This window comes from Brassica oleracea, chromosome C3, assembly GCF_000695525.1.
Source record: "Brassica oleracea var. oleracea cultivar TO1000 chromosome C3, BOL, whole genome shotgun sequence".
In the NCBI taxonomy this organism is placed as follows: Eukaryota; Viridiplantae; Streptophyta; class Magnoliopsida; order Brassicales; family Brassicaceae; genus Brassica; species Brassica oleracea.
Genome location: NC_027750.1, coordinates 28,119,141 through 28,136,690, shown reverse-complemented (window position 1 = coordinate 28,136,690; position 17,550 = coordinate 28,119,141). Strand labels below are relative to the sequence as shown.

At 33.3% G+C, this 17,550-nt stretch overlaps 2 protein-coding genes and 1 long non-coding RNA gene across 8 annotated transcripts; 2 read left to right on the top strand and 1 right to left on the bottom strand.

The window, feature by feature from the left end:
- The first annotated feature begins 3,735 nt into the window (after positions 1-3,735).
- On the top strand, positions 3,736-5,691 carry LOC106332893. Of its 6 annotated transcripts, none has more exons than XR_001268215.1 (4): positions 3,736-3,941; positions 4,043-4,134; positions 4,332-4,455; positions 4,584-5,691. It is a non-coding gene; the product is annotated as an uncharacterized LOC106332893 (long non-coding RNA). The 6 variants fall into 6 exon arrangements; XR_001268219.1 differs by having other exon boundaries at positions 4,332-4,687; positions 5,021-5,691; XR_001268217.1 differs by having other exon boundaries at positions 4,332-4,687; positions 4,806-5,691.
- Positions 5,692-11,821: 6,130 nt separating this feature from the next.
- LOC106336069 (LAG1 longevity assurance homolog 2) lies at positions 11,822-14,214 on the top strand. Its single transcript, XM_013774788.1, has 6 exons — positions 11,822-12,209; positions 12,531-12,742; positions 12,830-12,985; positions 13,261-13,446; positions 13,537-13,715; positions 13,893-14,214. Exons 1-6 carry the CDS (start codon positions 12,075-12,077, stop codon positions 13,910-13,912), a joined length of 888 nt encoding a protein of 295 aa, XP_013630242.1. The 5' UTR covers positions 11,822-12,074; the 3' UTR covers positions 13,913-14,214.
- A 412-nt stretch (positions 14,215-14,626) lies between these two features.
- Positions 14,627-16,030, bottom strand: LOC106336068 (F-box/kelch-repeat protein SKIP30). Its single transcript, XM_013774787.1, has 2 exons — positions 15,859-16,030; positions 14,627-15,783 (listed from the first exon to the last, which is right to left on the bottom strand). The coding sequence occupies exon 2, from the start codon at positions 15,755-15,757 to the stop codon at positions 14,717-14,719; it is 1,041 nt and encodes a 346-aa protein (XP_013630241.1). The 5' UTR covers positions 15,758-15,783; positions 15,859-16,030; the 3' UTR covers positions 14,627-14,716.
- Between the last annotated feature and the right edge of the window lie 1,520 nt (positions 16,031-17,550).

Sequence of the window (17,550 nt, the reverse complement as noted above, 5' to 3'; positions counted from 1 at the left end):
AGTGAAGATCATCCTGAACCCCATTGTTTTACCTTTGATTTACATGCAGTATTATTCAGTTATCATGTCTTGTTCATCTTGTGTTATGGCTGAGTAGTCGACTAGCTTGTCTAGGGTTCTAGGGTGTTAATCGCGAGGCTAAACATAAATAAGGAACTCTTTGGCTTTTTCGTTCATTCTAGTTCTTAATGCTAGTCCTAACCTGATCACTTACTGCTAGATCTTAGGCTCAATCACTCACTAACCGTGTAGTAGTTTACCTGATATCGAATGAATGAGCTGAGCATCTCTAGTCAGCGAAAGTAGATACTAGAGTGTTCAGTGAACCCATCGGACTTGATCTTTATAGCTTGCGATCGACCCTTGATCCAAACGACAGTTTAGGCGTCAAGGTCGAACCGCAAAGGGAACAGCGCCACGACAGTTGGTTGTTCTACTAAGAGTGATCCGTGTTCTAGATCATGTCTCAACGAGCTTGAATAAATGTTTGGCTCAGTTTTAACACCCGATGAGAAACCCTAGATCGGCTTATCTTTAATATCGAATCTAAACCTTTTAAAATCTTTTACTTTACTTGTAAGTCACTACTTAATTCAAAACCCCATTTTTAGTTTTAGCTAAGTTGAAAGCTCATAAGAATAAAGTGTAGACTGGTCATCTGGAATGAATCTAAATTACTACAATTATCGCTGTTAACTTGACATAAAAAGAAAGGTTCAGTTTTAGTGTATCAGAAGTCGTGACCCACCTGAAGAACTTACCACCGGTGTTCATGAGGAATTGGAACTCACCATTCCCAAGCTTTCTTTCCCTCCCTCGCTTCTCTGTTTCTTTAGATCAATGTTTTGTGTTGTTCTGTTGATTTCTTGTAACCTAGACCCGAAGTTTTTTGGACACACGGTAGTATTGTACAGTTTCAGATCTGCTTTTCAAGAGCAATTAATATATATTTATTAAAAAAACATTTCTTGCTGTATAATATAAGGTGAGAATGAGATGGATGTAAATGTATTAATTATATATATGTATTACTATTCTTTGTTTGTGTTGTTGTATTCAACGAGAGAGATAGATAGGAGTTGACTTCTTTATTTGTTTGTTGGAAAAATAACAACGAGAGAGAAATTGATTATATTCTTGGGTTCTTGATAATATTTTCTACAGATATTTTCTATTAGATAAGCATGATGTAATACTTCTCAATTTTAATTCAATTCTCATTCAATAGATTCTTTGCTTTCTTCAATTCTCTGGATCTGTAGCTATAAATAGATGAATTTGGATCTGTAAAATTCATCATTCCATATTCCACAATCATATTAATACAAAAAATTTTGCAGATTAAAATGGCAAGCTCCTCTGTCCTCATATTTTGGTGTAGATTCTGGTTCGATGTTGTAAAGAATGTCTAGATCCAACAATCTTTGATCTACACCAGCCATAGTTGTGATTATTTCCAGAAAGATCGACTTGGTTAAAAGAGTTCAACAAATAGTGAACAAATTTCCGGTTTCCGGAAGAAAGTTGTGTTGTCCGGATTCAGGTACCGATGAGGCGACATTTTTTGCGCTGAGCACCGTTACTCAGATCGCCATGATTGCATCTATGATTATAAAACCGCCGGCTGGTCGTGACACTGTCACTAGAGAAAACCCAGCCGTTATGCTGGCGAAGATGATCAAAGTTTAAGAAGAAAAACAATCTTCAATCGTGGTTCAAGCTCCGATCTATAAATATCGGAAATATAGATGCTCTGAGACATTGCTTTGATTCTTTCTGTTTTGTTATGAAATATCATAGAGATTTTTTTTTTTTTTTTTTTTAAACCCTAGATCTAGGGTTTTCCCAAGTTTGATATTCTATGAAGATTGTTCTCTTTTTTTTTTGTAAAACCATAGAGATTTTTTTTTGTTTTCTTGAAGATTAGAGAGATTTTCTGCTCGATTAAATCTGAAACCAAATTGATTTGTCCCTTTCTGCTTATATTAGTGAATGATTTTTATTATTTTAGCTTTACAGATTCATGAATTTGCTTCGGATGTGATCTTCTCGATCAGCAAAGAAAACTTTCCGAGAGGGAAAAAATGAGTTTTCAAGTGGCATATGTAAATAAATTCTGTAGCAATGAAGGGTGGTTTGGTAATTTAGGCAATGTGTCTAAGAAAATTAGCTGTAGCTATTACGATGTCATTATGCGTCACAACTCATATCCCCTCCGGCAAGTTTTCTTGGCGTACAAAAGAGCGGCCAATAACGTGTTTGAGTTGTATGGCTGATTTTCAGTTCGATTGTTTTAAAAACTATATAAATTTTATGCATTCTTAAAGAATAATAACTTGCAAGTAAACTGAGTTTTTGATAGAAGAGATTTGAAATGGTCGCCAATATTTGAAATTTAAATTATTACGTATAGAAAAAATTTAAGAAGCTTAGAAGATAATAAGAAAAGTGGGAAGGGAACAATATTTTGCGATCTGATATTAGTGGAAACGAAAGAAATGGTTATGTTTTTAAAGCTTTTTTAAGGAATTCAACACTCAAGAAAGCTGCCCACTGTCTTAGATGATTAACCATCACACAAGCTTTTAAGATCACCGGGAGAGTAAGGCAATTGGCATCACGTCCATGCTTCTTATCCTCTTGAACAAGAACAAAACTTTGTTAGACAAGTCGTATGGCGTGAACCCATTAAACATACCATTCCAAACCGAAACACTTGGTTAAGAGATTATGTCAACCAATTTGTGTGCGTAATCAATTACCATGTTCGAACAACAAGTGGCGACGATTCTCGGACTGACATAATCATTGTGTTCAAAACCATGAGTTAAAGTTTGTTATGGGTCTTACTTGATTCTGAGAAACAGATGAGCTTCTCTTCCAAAATCCCCTTTGGTGATTTAGAAGCTAAAACCGCTGACACTTGGAGTTTGTGAAATTTAAAAGTACCAAGAGTGCGCCACAATAACAATCAGATAATGGAAGTATATAAATAAGATACAATTTGAATATAAAAGACAACACCTTCTCAGGGACTTAGAAAGTTTGATAATATAGCTTCTTTACCATTCGATTGTATTATTTCACTTACGTCAAAACATTCTAGAGATCAAGTTAACATTGGTGGTGTTTGAATTTTTATGAGGAAATGATATATATGTTCTTCATATAAAATAATTGCTGAAGCTAACAATTAACACGAAAACTTTAAAAATAATCAAAACATAAATTTGTTTAAAAATATAAAGAGAAAAAAAATTTAAACAAATAACCATCTAGAACTTAATGAACTACATGATATAACCAAAAGTACATAATAGGACAAAAAATACATAGTGTCAAATTATATAAGAAAAATTCATAAAAATATAAATTAGGAGAATCCATTAACTATCTTTCTTTCACGTTTCATTACAGAAAGGTGAACAAAAGTTCTAAAATAATAATAATTATTTGCATATATTGATCATTAATCTCAAGTTACAAGAAACTAACAAAATATCAAAGATACACAAAAAAGGGTAACATATTTAGAGATATCTATCTATTTATCTTAATATATAAAGAAGACTTCTTTCACTCCTGGGGTATGCCACGTATGATTCCACGTCACAAATTCGGTTTACAACGGATCGACACCTGTCCCCCTCATTCTAAACTCACCGTTTAATTAAAAGAAAATTGAGTTTGTTTGTTTATTGGGCTTCTTCTACGCATTCTGGCCTGTCGAACTGTACAGCGTATCATTATACGTTGTGTTTAGGATTAGGGCTCGCGGTGTCTCCGACTTCTCCATCGCGTGATCTTCCATCTTCTTCATCCAGTGCGAGATGAAGCAGTAACCGATTCCCCCTCATAAAGCCTTCATAATCATTCACACACGATCTCCATTGAATGTGACCCTGTAGAGTGCAAGGCGGTGGAGGCTCTGCTATAAAAAGGTACGAGTTCAAGCTTTCAGAATCATCCTTCGATCTAAACTAATCAGTTAACAACAAGTTTGAGCATGGCTAACGATTTGGTTTTCCTCTCCGATCTACAGACTGGTCGCTCTTCTTTCTTCAATCTCTCAAGCGAGGAGTTTCACACCATGGCGAGTTGATGGGTGTTGACATGTTCCTCCTTGATGCAAAGGTTTTTTGTTCTTTAAACTCATGATCTTGTAGTTTTAAAATATTCCGGCTTTTCTCTTAAATTATCAAGTGTTTGTGTTCATATCTTTATTGAACCTCTTTTGAATGAGAAATTTTGGAACCAGTCTCTTATTTAAGTAGACCTTATCGCTTACTTTCTTGGTCACAGTCTTAAAGTTCTGATTTTTTCCGCCTCAGTTTTAACAGAGAATAAAACTGAGAATGAAGTATCTAAATCACCGTGGAACATGAGTCATCACCGCCAGGAAGTACGTTCAGAGCATGATTAAGTGTCGTTGCTAACTGAAGATCCAGAACATCAGTAAGTCTCTTACTTATAGGGCCATAGATGAATGTGTTTGGTCTCTCTTGATTCCGGCGACATTGACTGTCTATTAGTACTTTTCGGGTGGGCTTTGCTATTACGGCGTAACTGATATTTTTTTTTAGGTAATCTACGGTTCCGTAATCGCTCTCTGCCTATACAATGTTCATAAGCCTCTGGTCTTTTCACACCTTGGTTTTTTTAATTCTTATCTCTATGAAAGATTAAGGTACGATCTTCTCTTATGTTTAGATCATGACCTGGAATACTGAAATTTGCGGTGTTTCACGAGTTTCTACATTTGGATGCTCAAGTGTGTGATGATTATATCCTATATTGTCTTCCAGAAATTCAGAGGGCGCCAATCTCGCATAAACCATGAGAGTGGCAGTGTTGTCATCTTAGAAATTCAGAAATTTTTGTATGGATAATCACTTGCATAATCCAATCGTGCATGTCGTTTTTGATGGTACTTAACATTAGTGAAATAAGCTTCAAGGGAGGGCATTGTTGCAGAAAACCAAACTGATGTGTCTCTCTTTGAATATAATTTGTTTTGAAGGATATCACAGCTGCTGATGTGGCGCCTACTCTTCCAATAAGGCTTGGTCTCGCCCCCAATTTCTCTGTGTTGATATTTGATCCGCCTTTAGGCATTTGAAGAAGCCATTGTTGAGCTTCACACACTGGGAGAAAAATCATACAAAGACCATAACTCTAAGTATGCAGTTGCTGGAGACAATCTAAACCTCTGGACCTCTTCACATCCCTTTTCCCGCACCTTGGTTCTGTACTCGACCTTCAAAGTCATCTTTAAAGTTGTTTTCTACTTTCAGTTTTTCTTTCTCCAGCTCAGTGAGATAATTGATGACTTTATTATGGTCCACTTGCAAACTTCTTGCACATATTTCTGCATGCGGATGGTATCTTGAATCGCTGGGTCTGCAGTCAGTGCAAACACTTTCAGATTTGAGATAAGTCAGAGATCTTTCTTTCTCTTTTGCTCTTTGATTTTTATAAACTTTTGTTTGGTATAGCACATAAAAATATTACTGATTAATACAATGGTATCCTCTCTTCCAGGTGTTATGAGGATACAAAGAGTCAAGAAGACATGAAAGACATCCTTTTTATTTTTAAGGATACGAATGCATTATAAACCGACGTCAAAATATATAGAACAAAAGTTTGTAATGCTCAGGTTGAATTCTTACAATATAATAATTTTGCTAAGTCGAGTTACACTTTTCAAATGTATGGTTTTAAATATAAACAAAAATAAGTTAAATATATATTTTCACAAACACGAAAAACTCTGTAACTTCATTAGAGTTTGATAATTATAACACTATTAAAAATAAATTTAACTATTGGTATAAATTAGAGGTGTTAACTGCGCTTAGTATAAATATATTTTTACATAATATTCCTTTGGTTTAATCAAATAATGCATAATTCATTTAAATTTTTTTAAAATGTTTCAAATCTTGCATGAAAGAAAAAAAATACAATGGTAGAAAAACTAAAATAATATAAATAAAACAAATAACAAAATAGAAATCCACACGACATCATGAAATACTTTACCACTAATAATTGGTCTCTTTTTAGGCTCTATTATTTATGTCTCCAAACTTTCATTTGGGTCTATACAATAATATTATATTTACGATACTCAACTAGCAATTGAACAATTCATTTGATTCATCCGCCAAGTTTTCTTTTAATTTTATATATGGCCAATAATTTATCCTAAATTAAATTATTTTAAAAGTTTAGAATGCTGGAGGTTTGAGATCAAACATTAAAAATGTTAACCAGTACTACAAAGCTCTTTGTCTTATGCTCTCGATGAAGAAAAAAATAAACGGCTTATAAAATTAAGAGAGAAAATAAATCTACTCTACTTACTTTAATTGTAATTTAACAATTCTATGTAACTTATTGGTATAATTAAACTAGAATAAATATCGAAAGAAAGTAGATAATTATATTTTAAAAAAACTATAATAGCTAGACAAGTTTCTAGTTTCTAAAATAGATCGTAAAATACAGAGATTAAACTGTTGTAAAACGATTTATAAAAATTAATGTTATTTTAGTCAAAATTAAATGAAATATTTTAAATAGAATTATATCATTACATTATTTAATCGCCCGCCCGTAGGGCGGGTTTACCCTAGTATATATATATAAAGAATGGTTTCCTTCACTCCTATGCCATCCACATCAGATTCCATGTCACTAATTCGGAGTCTATGGTGACGACACGTGTCACGGTCAATCAAAAGTAAATGTTTCTTTAATTCTTGAGTTTAATGGATTTTATGTGTTTACTACGGTCCAAATACATCTTCTCTAAAGAAACTGTATACGAAACTTAGGGAAAGTGGCTGTCGAGCAACAATTCCCGTTCAGTCAACTGTCAATAGAAATCCAACCGGTGACAAACAATTCTGATCAATGTCAGTTGGAAGCCGAATAGACTTCTTTAATCTGGCGCCGTTACGGAAATAAACTTGATTCATGCATCTTCATTAACATTCACATTAATACCTACTCTCTACTTCTCACACGATCTCACATTCAATGAATCCCTTCATTCATTCCTTTGTGTTAATCCTCCATTATAAATATGAAGGTTTTCTTCCAACAAAATCATCAGTTCATTTCTCTTAATAAACATCACAAAAAGGTGATGAAAAAAAATTTGTTAAGCCCATGGTTGTACTTAACGGATTATGATAGAAAAGTGATAAGAAACAGAATAAATGAGATGAGAAACAGAATAAACAGAGAAGAAGAGAAAATAGGAAGACGATTGAAGAGGGGAGATGACCTTTTTTAGTGAACCTTTTCTTTAAAATATCTATTTATCTTTAGCTCATAATAATTTCCAACATCTTGGTGTTGATTTTTCATTATTGTGGTTCCTTAGAAGGTTGTTGGCCCTGATCTCAAGGATACAACAGTTAGTGCATACACTTATGGATATAGAATCATGTGTGAGTATGCATGATTGTGATTTGTGAATATATTCCAATTACATCTTTTCCATACCGACTACTGGACTGTGAATTCTATTTAACTTGGCTGCTTCTGTGTCTCCAAAATTGGCTGAGTTTTGATATATACATGAAATGCATTTTTCTTATTATACTTCTAAGTTTGAGTCTGCATATATCACAATAAAATGAGAACGGTGGACGAATGAGCTGAGTGTGGAATATTAAACATGTTCTTACAAGAAATTGAAGCGTTGTAGTTTTGTCCAAACACTAACTTATATCTTATTTAAAACACTCACTTCCCATAACATATATACTCTCTTCTCGACAAATGGCACCTGCTAACCTAATAAAAAAAACAATCACAGCGTTAACACATTTGAAAGAAAATTCGTCCAACTGCAACTCCTATTTCGAAAAAAACAACTAGAACTAATACGATACGAAAAACAATAGTTTCAAATATATATATATATATATATATATATAAGAAAATAATGTTTCATTTGACATCAACATAAAATAATATTTTAGCACATAATTAATAATATAATATCAAAAACATAAATTTTAAAATATTCATAAGAAAAAATATAATCTAAGATTTTTGTATTCAAAATTATTTTACTTATTATCAAAATTATCATAATTGCAGTAGAATAAACAAAGAAAATATGTAAAACTATTATGTATTCATGAACATTTTAATATTAAGATGATCATGATCTATAAAAAGAATAACAAAACATACACAATAAAAATTAATATCAACTTAAATTTTAAGTAAGCTAAACATTTTGAAATACTCTTTAACTGATATATTTATGTATTTTTGGTTACTAACACGCCCGTAACGTGAATAGAGAGAGAGAGAGAAAAAAATTATGCTTATAGTAAAAGTTAATTTTTTGGTTAATTTTAAATTAATAAAATATTATATCTCATATACATCTCTTGGAAATGTAAACATAAAACACAAATCACAAATCATATAAAATAATAATAATCTTGATTACAAATAAAGTATATCCCGCCCGTAGGGCGGGCCGGCCCTAGTTAAACATAAGAGCATACATGTAAATTATTTTTCATGATATAATAAGAGATGAAGATATTGTATAAAAATAAATGTAATTATGTCATGAATTCCAATAAAAACGAGAAGATATAAAAGTATAAATAAAAGCAAATGATATATGAAAAAAAATCAACATATATATATATATATATACTGAAAACAAAAGAAGAATACATCCGGTTTGAAATTATCTCGACCATCAAAATATGATATTTAGTATCATAACGAGACTGAAGTTGAAGAATCTAACATCAAATATTTTTTTCCAAAAACGTAATAAAATAAGTAAAAAGGCAATCACTAACATAATAATTTAAACCACATATATAACCAAATTCTTCCAAATAAAAATAACTTTTAAATCAAATATACATATATCCCGCGCGAAGCGCGGACGGACTCTAATTCTATTAAAATAAATGTTATAACTTTTTTCATTTGTGATTTTTTAATTTGGACCATTCTTTAGAAATTTTATTAAATGTACTTCATTTAAACTAATAACACATATAATCTTTGAACTACTTTAATCATAATATTTTTTGACGTCTTTTCATTTTAAATATAAAAGTATATATTTTAAAAAATCTAAAAAATCTGTTTGAAAGATTTTAACAAGATTTTAATTTTCAAAAATTATATATAAAAATTTCCACTAATTTCGTATTTAGTTTTGAATTATTATTATACATTAATATATTCAGTTATCGTTTATAAAATAAAAAAAAAATAAAAATTCTATCCTATTTTTTATCTATTATATAATTATAATCAATCATATTAAAAGAAAATTATTATATTGAACTAAATATGATAAACTTATATCAAATTAATAATTTTATATATAATTTATTTTCATAATTATAAATATTTATGTTCAAAAATATAATACATTGGTAAGACGGGTCATCATTATCAAACTATATAATACATGTATAGAAATTAACATGTATTACATCAAAACTAATAATATAAAATATTTGTAACTACTTTGATCATGCTATTTTTTGTTATATATATATATATATATATATATATTTTTTTTTTTTAAAAAAAAATATTCTAACAAATCTGTTGATAAATATTTTAACAATATTTTAATTTTGAAAAATTTTATGTAAATATTTTCACTAATTTTGTAATTAGCAATGAACTATTATTATGCATTAATATATATTCAATTATGATTTATGAAGAATTCTATCCTATTTTTATCTATTTTATAATCATAATCAATCAAGTTAAAATAAAATTAGTATATTGAACAAAAACTGATAAATTTATATTAAATTGATAAATTTATAAATTTTACTTTCATAAATATAAAATATTCATGTTAAAAATATAATACAATGACATAGTGACTTAACATTAGAAAACTATGTAATATATGTATAAATTAAGATATTTCTTTATACAATATTATATTATCTAAAATAAATAAAAATAAATAAATATTGATAAAAGGAAATCCAGTTTTGAAAGGCGCGTCAGAATTTAGCATAAATTAAATGCAATATAATTTTCAAAAATTTTGTTTTATACATATATTAATTTGTTTAATAACTAATTGTAAATACAATAAGATAAATATATAATAACAAATAACAAATACATATGACAGTTTTAAACAATTGATTAACTACAAATATAACTATAAAATTATTAAATTATTTTATCTCAAATAGTTATATAAACATTTAAATATGTAATTAAAAATTTAAAAATGTACACTAGTAATGATCTAAAATAAATATCTACGTTATATAAAAAATGAAAAAAACATCTGCGCGGTTGTACAGATCGAGATCTAGTTGCATTTATAACAAGAACTAATTTTATGATGTTTCTTAATGTAAATATGTTAATCGTCTATGTAATCTTTCTCATATCATAATTGTAAGATCATAATAAATCAGCGTTAAATATGTTAATGATTAAACGAAAGTTTAAACGTAAACTTGGTGCTTTCAAATCTCAACAAGAAACTTAGAGGTTGATTGTTTACAGATTGGTTGGGCTTCCAAGTGGGTTACATATTTAAATAATCGCTCTATAATGGGCGGAAGTTTACATATTATTTATTGGGCTTTAGGATAATTAAATAAACCCACTTTATATTTGGTCATTGAATTTGTAGGAGAAGAAGATAGTTATGGTTGTGGATGATGACAATTTTTTCTCGTTTTTGGGTCAAACGTTGATTAAAGATGGCTATATGAATAATGAACTCATATATAAAAGTCAAAAGGCTATTCATGTATGGACGAATTGGGAGAAAGAAAAGTCTATGGTTGGAAAAACACAAATATATATAATGGTTAGAAATAATGAGTCTAACAAACAAGTCTTTTTCTTCTTATCCTAGTCCTTTTGTGTTGTGACAACAAGTCAAACTAGAACAATACCGGCTAGCAGTTGCCAGTTGGTATTTTTTTAAATGATGATATAGAGAAATAAAAAGAATTATGTTTATAAAAGACAAAGAAAAACAGAGCTATAAGTTATAAATGGCTATGGTCGATATAAAATCAAAAGTGGAAGGGTAGATGGTAATGGGGACATGATTACTAATGCCCGACTTGATCATCATGGACACTGCTGCTTTAAGTTTAAAGTTGATCCAATCTTATTCTAAAGGATGCTTATCGTGAACTCCAAGTGTTATAAATGATTATAATTAAGCTGTCAGTGTTACAAAAAAAATTAAGCTGTCTTAATCTTTGCCTAAAAAGTGAAATTTCAATAATGATAATAAACTCGTTCATATCCTGTTTTGTATATTATCCGTCATTAAGCAAGCTATGAACAGAACATTTACTGAAGTCTGTATATATGTAAGTGTTAGTAAAAAATGGAAATCGTCTTAATCTCACGTATGGCAAAAAAAAAAAAAAAAAAGAAAAGCAAAGGCTTGAACATTCATAATCATATATATTTTTGAAGAGTAAGAAGTAATGATAGTATGATTTGCTCTTGTAATAATTACAAAATCAGTTAAGCAAAAAAGATATTAAAGTAATCTATTTAAATTAATAGTTTTCAAATTTTCTTATATACTAAAAAATAAAATTTGATGAAAAATACTATTTTCTGACTTAATTTGTTTGGTAAGTTAAATTCATTTTAATGGCTTTAGTCAAAAAAAAAAAAGAAAAGGAAGTTAAATTCATTTTTAATTTAAAATTAATTGATAAAAAATATAAAACTTGAAAGATATTTTTTTCTGAAATAATTATTTTTCTTTTAAATATAGGAGGGGGAGTAATAAAAGAAAGAAGGTGGCGAGATCTCAATTCCCAAGCTAGGCAAAGAAAATAAAGAAGGTCGCGAGGATTAAACAAACGTGCACCGAATCTCTCTCTCTCTCTCAATAAAGAAAATTTTCTGATCGATTCCGCCATTGCACAAGCAAGTTCCGACGACTTCCCGGCGTAGAGCTCTGTTCTTCTGAAAGACAACGATTGATGATTTCTAGGTGAAACAAAGAGGTCTCTCACGGCGGATTCTTTTTTTTTTTTTCTATCGACATGGAATCGGAATATTCTAGCGCCGGCGTAGGGAATCTCGAACCGTCGATCGCGACATGGCATTTCCAGATTGCAGTCTGTTTCGCCTTCGGATTCTTCTTCCTAAGGCTCTTCCTCGATAGATTCGTCTTTCAAGTAAGTAATTACGAACAATCTCTCCTTCTTCTTTGTAGAATTGATTACGGAAGCTAGGATCAGAGTAGTAACGAATTCGCGTTTTAATTGCTTTCCTATATGTGATGATGATCGTAGATGATGCTGATGATGATGATGCATGTATGTATGCGTTTGTTGATTTCTGTGATGATGATGATGATGCATATGCGTTGACAGTTGAAATTCTTGATTTATAGAAATATATATGCAGAGTTTTAATGGAGAAGTATTGTTTGTTGGTTGGTTCATGAATCTTGCAAAGAAATTGGAGAATTGATCACCAATTTTTTTTTTTAACAGAGGATAGCTGTGTGGCTTTTGAGTACTGGTTCTAAGCCAATTAAAATGAAAGATGCTGCTACTCGTGCAAAGCTCATCAAATGCAAGGAGTCCCTCTGGAAATTGCTCTACTATGGTGCTTGTGAGGTCTTCGTTCTCAATGCCCTTTATCACGAGCCTTGGGCCAGAGATATAAAGCTCTTCTTTCACGGTTGGCCTAATCAAGAGCTCAAGTGAGTCATCATTTAACTCCACATTGAGTTTTCTTGGTGTAGAAAATAGTTCCCTGGAATAACCTTGTTTATTCGTTTCTTTTGTAGGCTTCCAATAAAGCTTTACTATATGTGCCAGTGCGGTTTCTATGTGTATGGTGTTGCTGCCTTGCTTGCATGGGAGACCAGAAGAAAGGACTTTGCTGTTATGATGTCTCACCATGTGATTACTATCATCCTCATTGGCTACTCATACCTAACGGGGTGATAATTACTACCCCAGTTAAAATCTCTTTGCATTTGGATCCTTGCCTTAAGTAACGCACAATATTGCTTTAGTGAAATCATTTGCTGAGCTACAAGTCCATTAAATAAAACAGCTCTCTTTGGTGTGACAAAGTTCCAAATTCTTAACTCAAAACTATTGTGTGTGACAAAGTTCGGCTTTTTAACTGGGAGATTAAAATGTATGATTTTATAGAGAAAGCGACCAGTAAGCTCCTAATAGGAAGGGAAACTGATTTTTGTTTCTTCTGCAGTTTTTTCCGCATTGGAGCTATCATCCTAGCCCTTCATGACGCAAGTGACGTTTTTATGGAAACTGCTAAAATTTTCAAGTACTCTGAAAAGGAATTTGGAGCAAGTGTGTGTTTTGCACTTTTTGCTGTCTCCTGGCTTTTGCTACGGCTGATATACTTTCCATTTTGGATCATAAGGGCCACCAGGTATCCACACTTTATTCTTACTTCTTAATAAATGTAACTTTTAATTATTGTCGCTGCTTTATCTGACATTCACACCTTTTTTGTTGAAAGCATTGAACTCCTGGATTATTTGGACATGACATCAACTGAAGGCACCGTCATGTACTATTCTTTCAACACAATGTTACTGATGCTTCTTGTTTTCCACATATACTGGTGGTATCTCATTTGCGCCATGATCGTAAGACTACTTAAAAACAGAGGAAAAGTTGGAGAAGACATAAGATCCGGTAAAGATTTGCATTTTTGTTTAAACTCGGTTTTGAAATAGATCTTTCATATGACTTATTCACTTACTTGCAAAGCCGCAAACTATTAGGCTCTTCGGTGTTGTGTGTTATGTTGGCTGTGTAGTGTTGGGGATCCGTTATAACTTTTCTTTGTTCTTTTGTTCTTGTGAATGGCAGATTCAGAGGATGATGATTAGGCTTTGCGAGCATGACAGATACGGAAACATGTTTCCACTTCCCCAACCAAACCGTTTACTTGCTGATGAATTTGTTCTCAGCGTGATTACCTTTACTGACAAGAGTTGGAGGTTAAAAAAGAAAGGTTATAGTTTTTTTGTTCAGTTTTGTATTGGTCGAGTCCATATGGACTTTATAAGACTGCATATTCTCTTTGACAAATATAAGGAAAAAAACAGAAGCTCAGGTTTCTTGTGTTGTTCTATGCTGTATACAACAATGTGGAAGTCACTTTGTAAATGCAATTTATCTTTTGTATTGTTTTCTATACCATATCCTTATTGTGGAGCTCATAAACTATACCAAATGCAATTTTGAACCTCTAGAAAACTGATGCTTGTGCCTTGATGTTCTGCTCTATATAACCTCTGATGTGGCTTTGTACCATTGACGCTGCCTATTGTCATCCAATCCCCCAAAAATGTAGATTCTGATGAATCTACCTGCTGCGGTCCTTTCGTAACACACTCTTCTGTCTCTATATCAAGCTGGTTAACACCACTTGAACTGCGGTTTCCCTTGTTTAGCCGTAAGCACCAGCATCCTTGTTTGGGATAATCTAAGCTCAGACACAAAATTCTGATGAACATACTAAACTATGTTTTGAAGGTATCTTCTTAAAACTTAGCTATGTTCTTTTCCGTGAAGAGTTTTTTGAAACAATAATCCAAACATTATAACAAAGACATACTATGATCAAAAAGAAAAGTGGGTTACAAAACAAAGAAAAACAGTAAATACGTAGTCTTAACATCACATTCCCATCAGATTGTCAGCTGCGTACATCCAAGCACCGTTCCACGACACTTAGTCATCGGAGCTACCTTCCTCCACGCCGGACGATCACTCCCAACCGACAAAACATCCACATCAGACAACGGCTTAATATCCCAATTATGCCTATCAGGTCCAATCACACCTCCTACAAGCAAAACCTCATCGCTTAAACTCGTCATCGCCATTCCAATCCTCGGCTTAAACTCAGACGCCGACGCAACCATCTTCCACGTATCATCCTCTTCTTGCTTGTACACCACTCCATGGCTCATAACGTAAGGAACATCCTCAACAACAGCCATTGGACCTTGAGGCCAACCATACTCTTTCACAGCCCATCCTAGCTTAACACTCTCAAGAACCTGCACTGACGATAACCCTTTATGCAAAACGTGAACTTTCCCTTTCACAACCAAACCCGAGCACGCCGAGTTATGAGTCCTGTGGAGATCAGGAATCGAAGTCCACACATCGCTCTCGGGATCATACATCTCAGCTCCAGAAATCGATTTACGACACGTGGTGAATCCTCCAGCAACAACGATCTTCCCATCGAGAACACAGCAAGCGAACATAGAACGAGGCACAAGCATCGACGCTCTCTGCGTCCAACGCCTCTTCACAAAGTCGTAGCACCAGACCTCGTCGGTCGCGAACGTGCCGTCGTGATCGCCGGTCAACGGATCAACGGCGTCGCTGCCTCCGCCCAAGACGAAGAGCTTTCCGGCGGCGGTGACGGCTCCGAAATGAGCGAGGTGGCGGATTCTCGAAGGGAGGAGAGGGAGAGTGAGCCAGCGGTTGCAGTTTGGGCTGTAGACTTGCCAGATGTTCTCGGGATCGAAGGCGCAGACGCAGAGGAGATTCTCTGACGATTTCTCTTCGCTGCGGACTTTGAAGAGCTCGTCGCTGCGTATCGCGGATCGCCAGGAGCGGGAGACGAGCTCTAGGTTTGGGTGGTGGTGTAAGGGGACGTGCGCGAGGCAGCGTAGAGCGACTGCGTCTGGGATTCCTTCGAGGAGGCCTGACATTGTTGGTGGATGATCCTGCTGCGAATCTGAAGAACACGACGAAATTGGAGTTGATGGAATCCGAATGGTGAAATTGAAGGAATCGAGAGAAGAGATTTGACCTGTAAAGTACGATTTGTGGATCGATTTCTCCGATTACGGTCGATACGGCGGTTTTCCGGCGGTGGCGTTGTTTGTTCTCCGGGAAGATTGATTTTTCTTCAGGTTTGGATGATTTCTTAGTGAAAGAGGTTTCTTCGGCGGATATGTTTGAGTCGTCGACAAATGGAATCGGTATCTCGCGTAAGGAATCTTTGGACTGGACCTAAACTAATGGGCCTTTATGGGCCAGGCCGTGACTACTTTCTTTACGCTTAAGCCTTCTTTGTCTTTGGTTGATCTGAGGTGCTACGTTCATGCATTCACAAGAATCCAATTTAATCAGAGGCTAGAAGATAGAAACGAATGGCTATGTGGTGGTCATCTGACGTGCAGAAACAGTCATTGACTTATATCCAAGATAATTTTGGATCCCAATCGGTTCGGTTTCGGATTTCGGTTAACTCGGGTTAAAAAGTAAAAAAATCGAGTTTTTGGATTAAGGTTTCGCATAAAATCTGGATAATTCAAATAATTTTAAATATTTTGGATAAAAAATATTCTAGTTAATTGATTTTTGGGCCTTTCGTCTTATAAATAATATTTTCAGATTATATAATTAATTTAAAACTAAATGTAGTTTTTTTGTTTTGACAACGAACGGCTATTCTAGTACTCAAACTTGAGGTGATATGGATAACCAGACCGGAAGAGAACGACCAGTAAAACAAAGTTCTCTATGGAAAGACCTCGCAGTCCTATCTAAAGAGTCAGAAATCTGATTTTGCGTTTGTGGAATATGAGTGATCTTGAACTCCGGGAAGCATATCTGCAGAGTCTCTATCCTCTCCAGTTATGTTGCAAACCTTGGCCAAGCATGAGACTCCTTAATCATGGCAATCAGCTCCTTGCAATATGTTCCAAAACTCTGGCATGTCAAATGTTGAAGCATATTCTCCATCGTCCATTGCAGTGCTTCTACTTCTGAATGCAAGGCAGACTCTCGTCTAATATAATTTTATGTCCCCATAAATTGAATCTTCCCAAAGATGTCCATCCAAACACATCCACACCCGCTGAACTGTGTTGTAGATGTCCATGACCCATGTAACATGCACATATTACCCAAGTTTAAGACTTGTGGTTCCTAAATAACGTGAACTTGTAGAATTAGTGGCACCATCTCGTTTGCGTTAAACCAAGCTTGACATTCACTCTTTGTATAACGAACTAACTAATGGATCCATGTTTATCTCCTTAAGAGTTTGTCATTTTGGACCTTCCAAATATACCAGATTATCCAGGGATAAGAATCTTTGTCTAATTTTTTCTCTAGAAAAGATAATTCATATTAGCGAAAATACTCTGCACTGGAAAAATATCCATAATGTAGTTTATATGTATATATATATACACATGCTATATTATAGAAATTCGGATATCCATTTGATTTTCGGTTCGATTTCGGTTATTCGGTTTCAGAGATAATATTATATCTACATATAATCTTTTGAGACTGAACATATTTTCAATGGTAGCTAGCATGGCTTCACCATCATCACAGCGATGGAAGAAGGGGGGCAAACATAATTGTTTTCATTACAGGAAATATCCATAATGTAGTTTATATGTATATATATATACACATACTATATTATAGAAATTCGGATATCCATTTGATTCTCGGTTCGATTTCGGTTATTCGGTTTCAGAGA

Coding starts and splice junctions, on each gene's coding strand:
- LOC106336069 (XM_013774788.1), top strand. CDS start 12,075: ATGGAATCGGAATATTCTAGCGCCGGCGTAGGGAATCTCGAACCGTCG. Junction 13,447..13,536: donor TGGATCATAAGGGCCACCAG/GTATCCACACTT, acceptor TTTTGTTGAAAG/CATTGAACTCCTGGATTATT. Junction 13,716..13,892: donor TGGAGAAGACATAAGATCCG/GTAAAGATTTGC, acceptor TGTGAATGGCAG/ATTCAGAGGATGATGATTAG.
- LOC106336068 (XM_013774787.1), bottom strand. CDS start 15,757: ATGTCAGGCCTCCTCGAAGGAATCCCAGACGCAGTCGCTCTACGCTGC.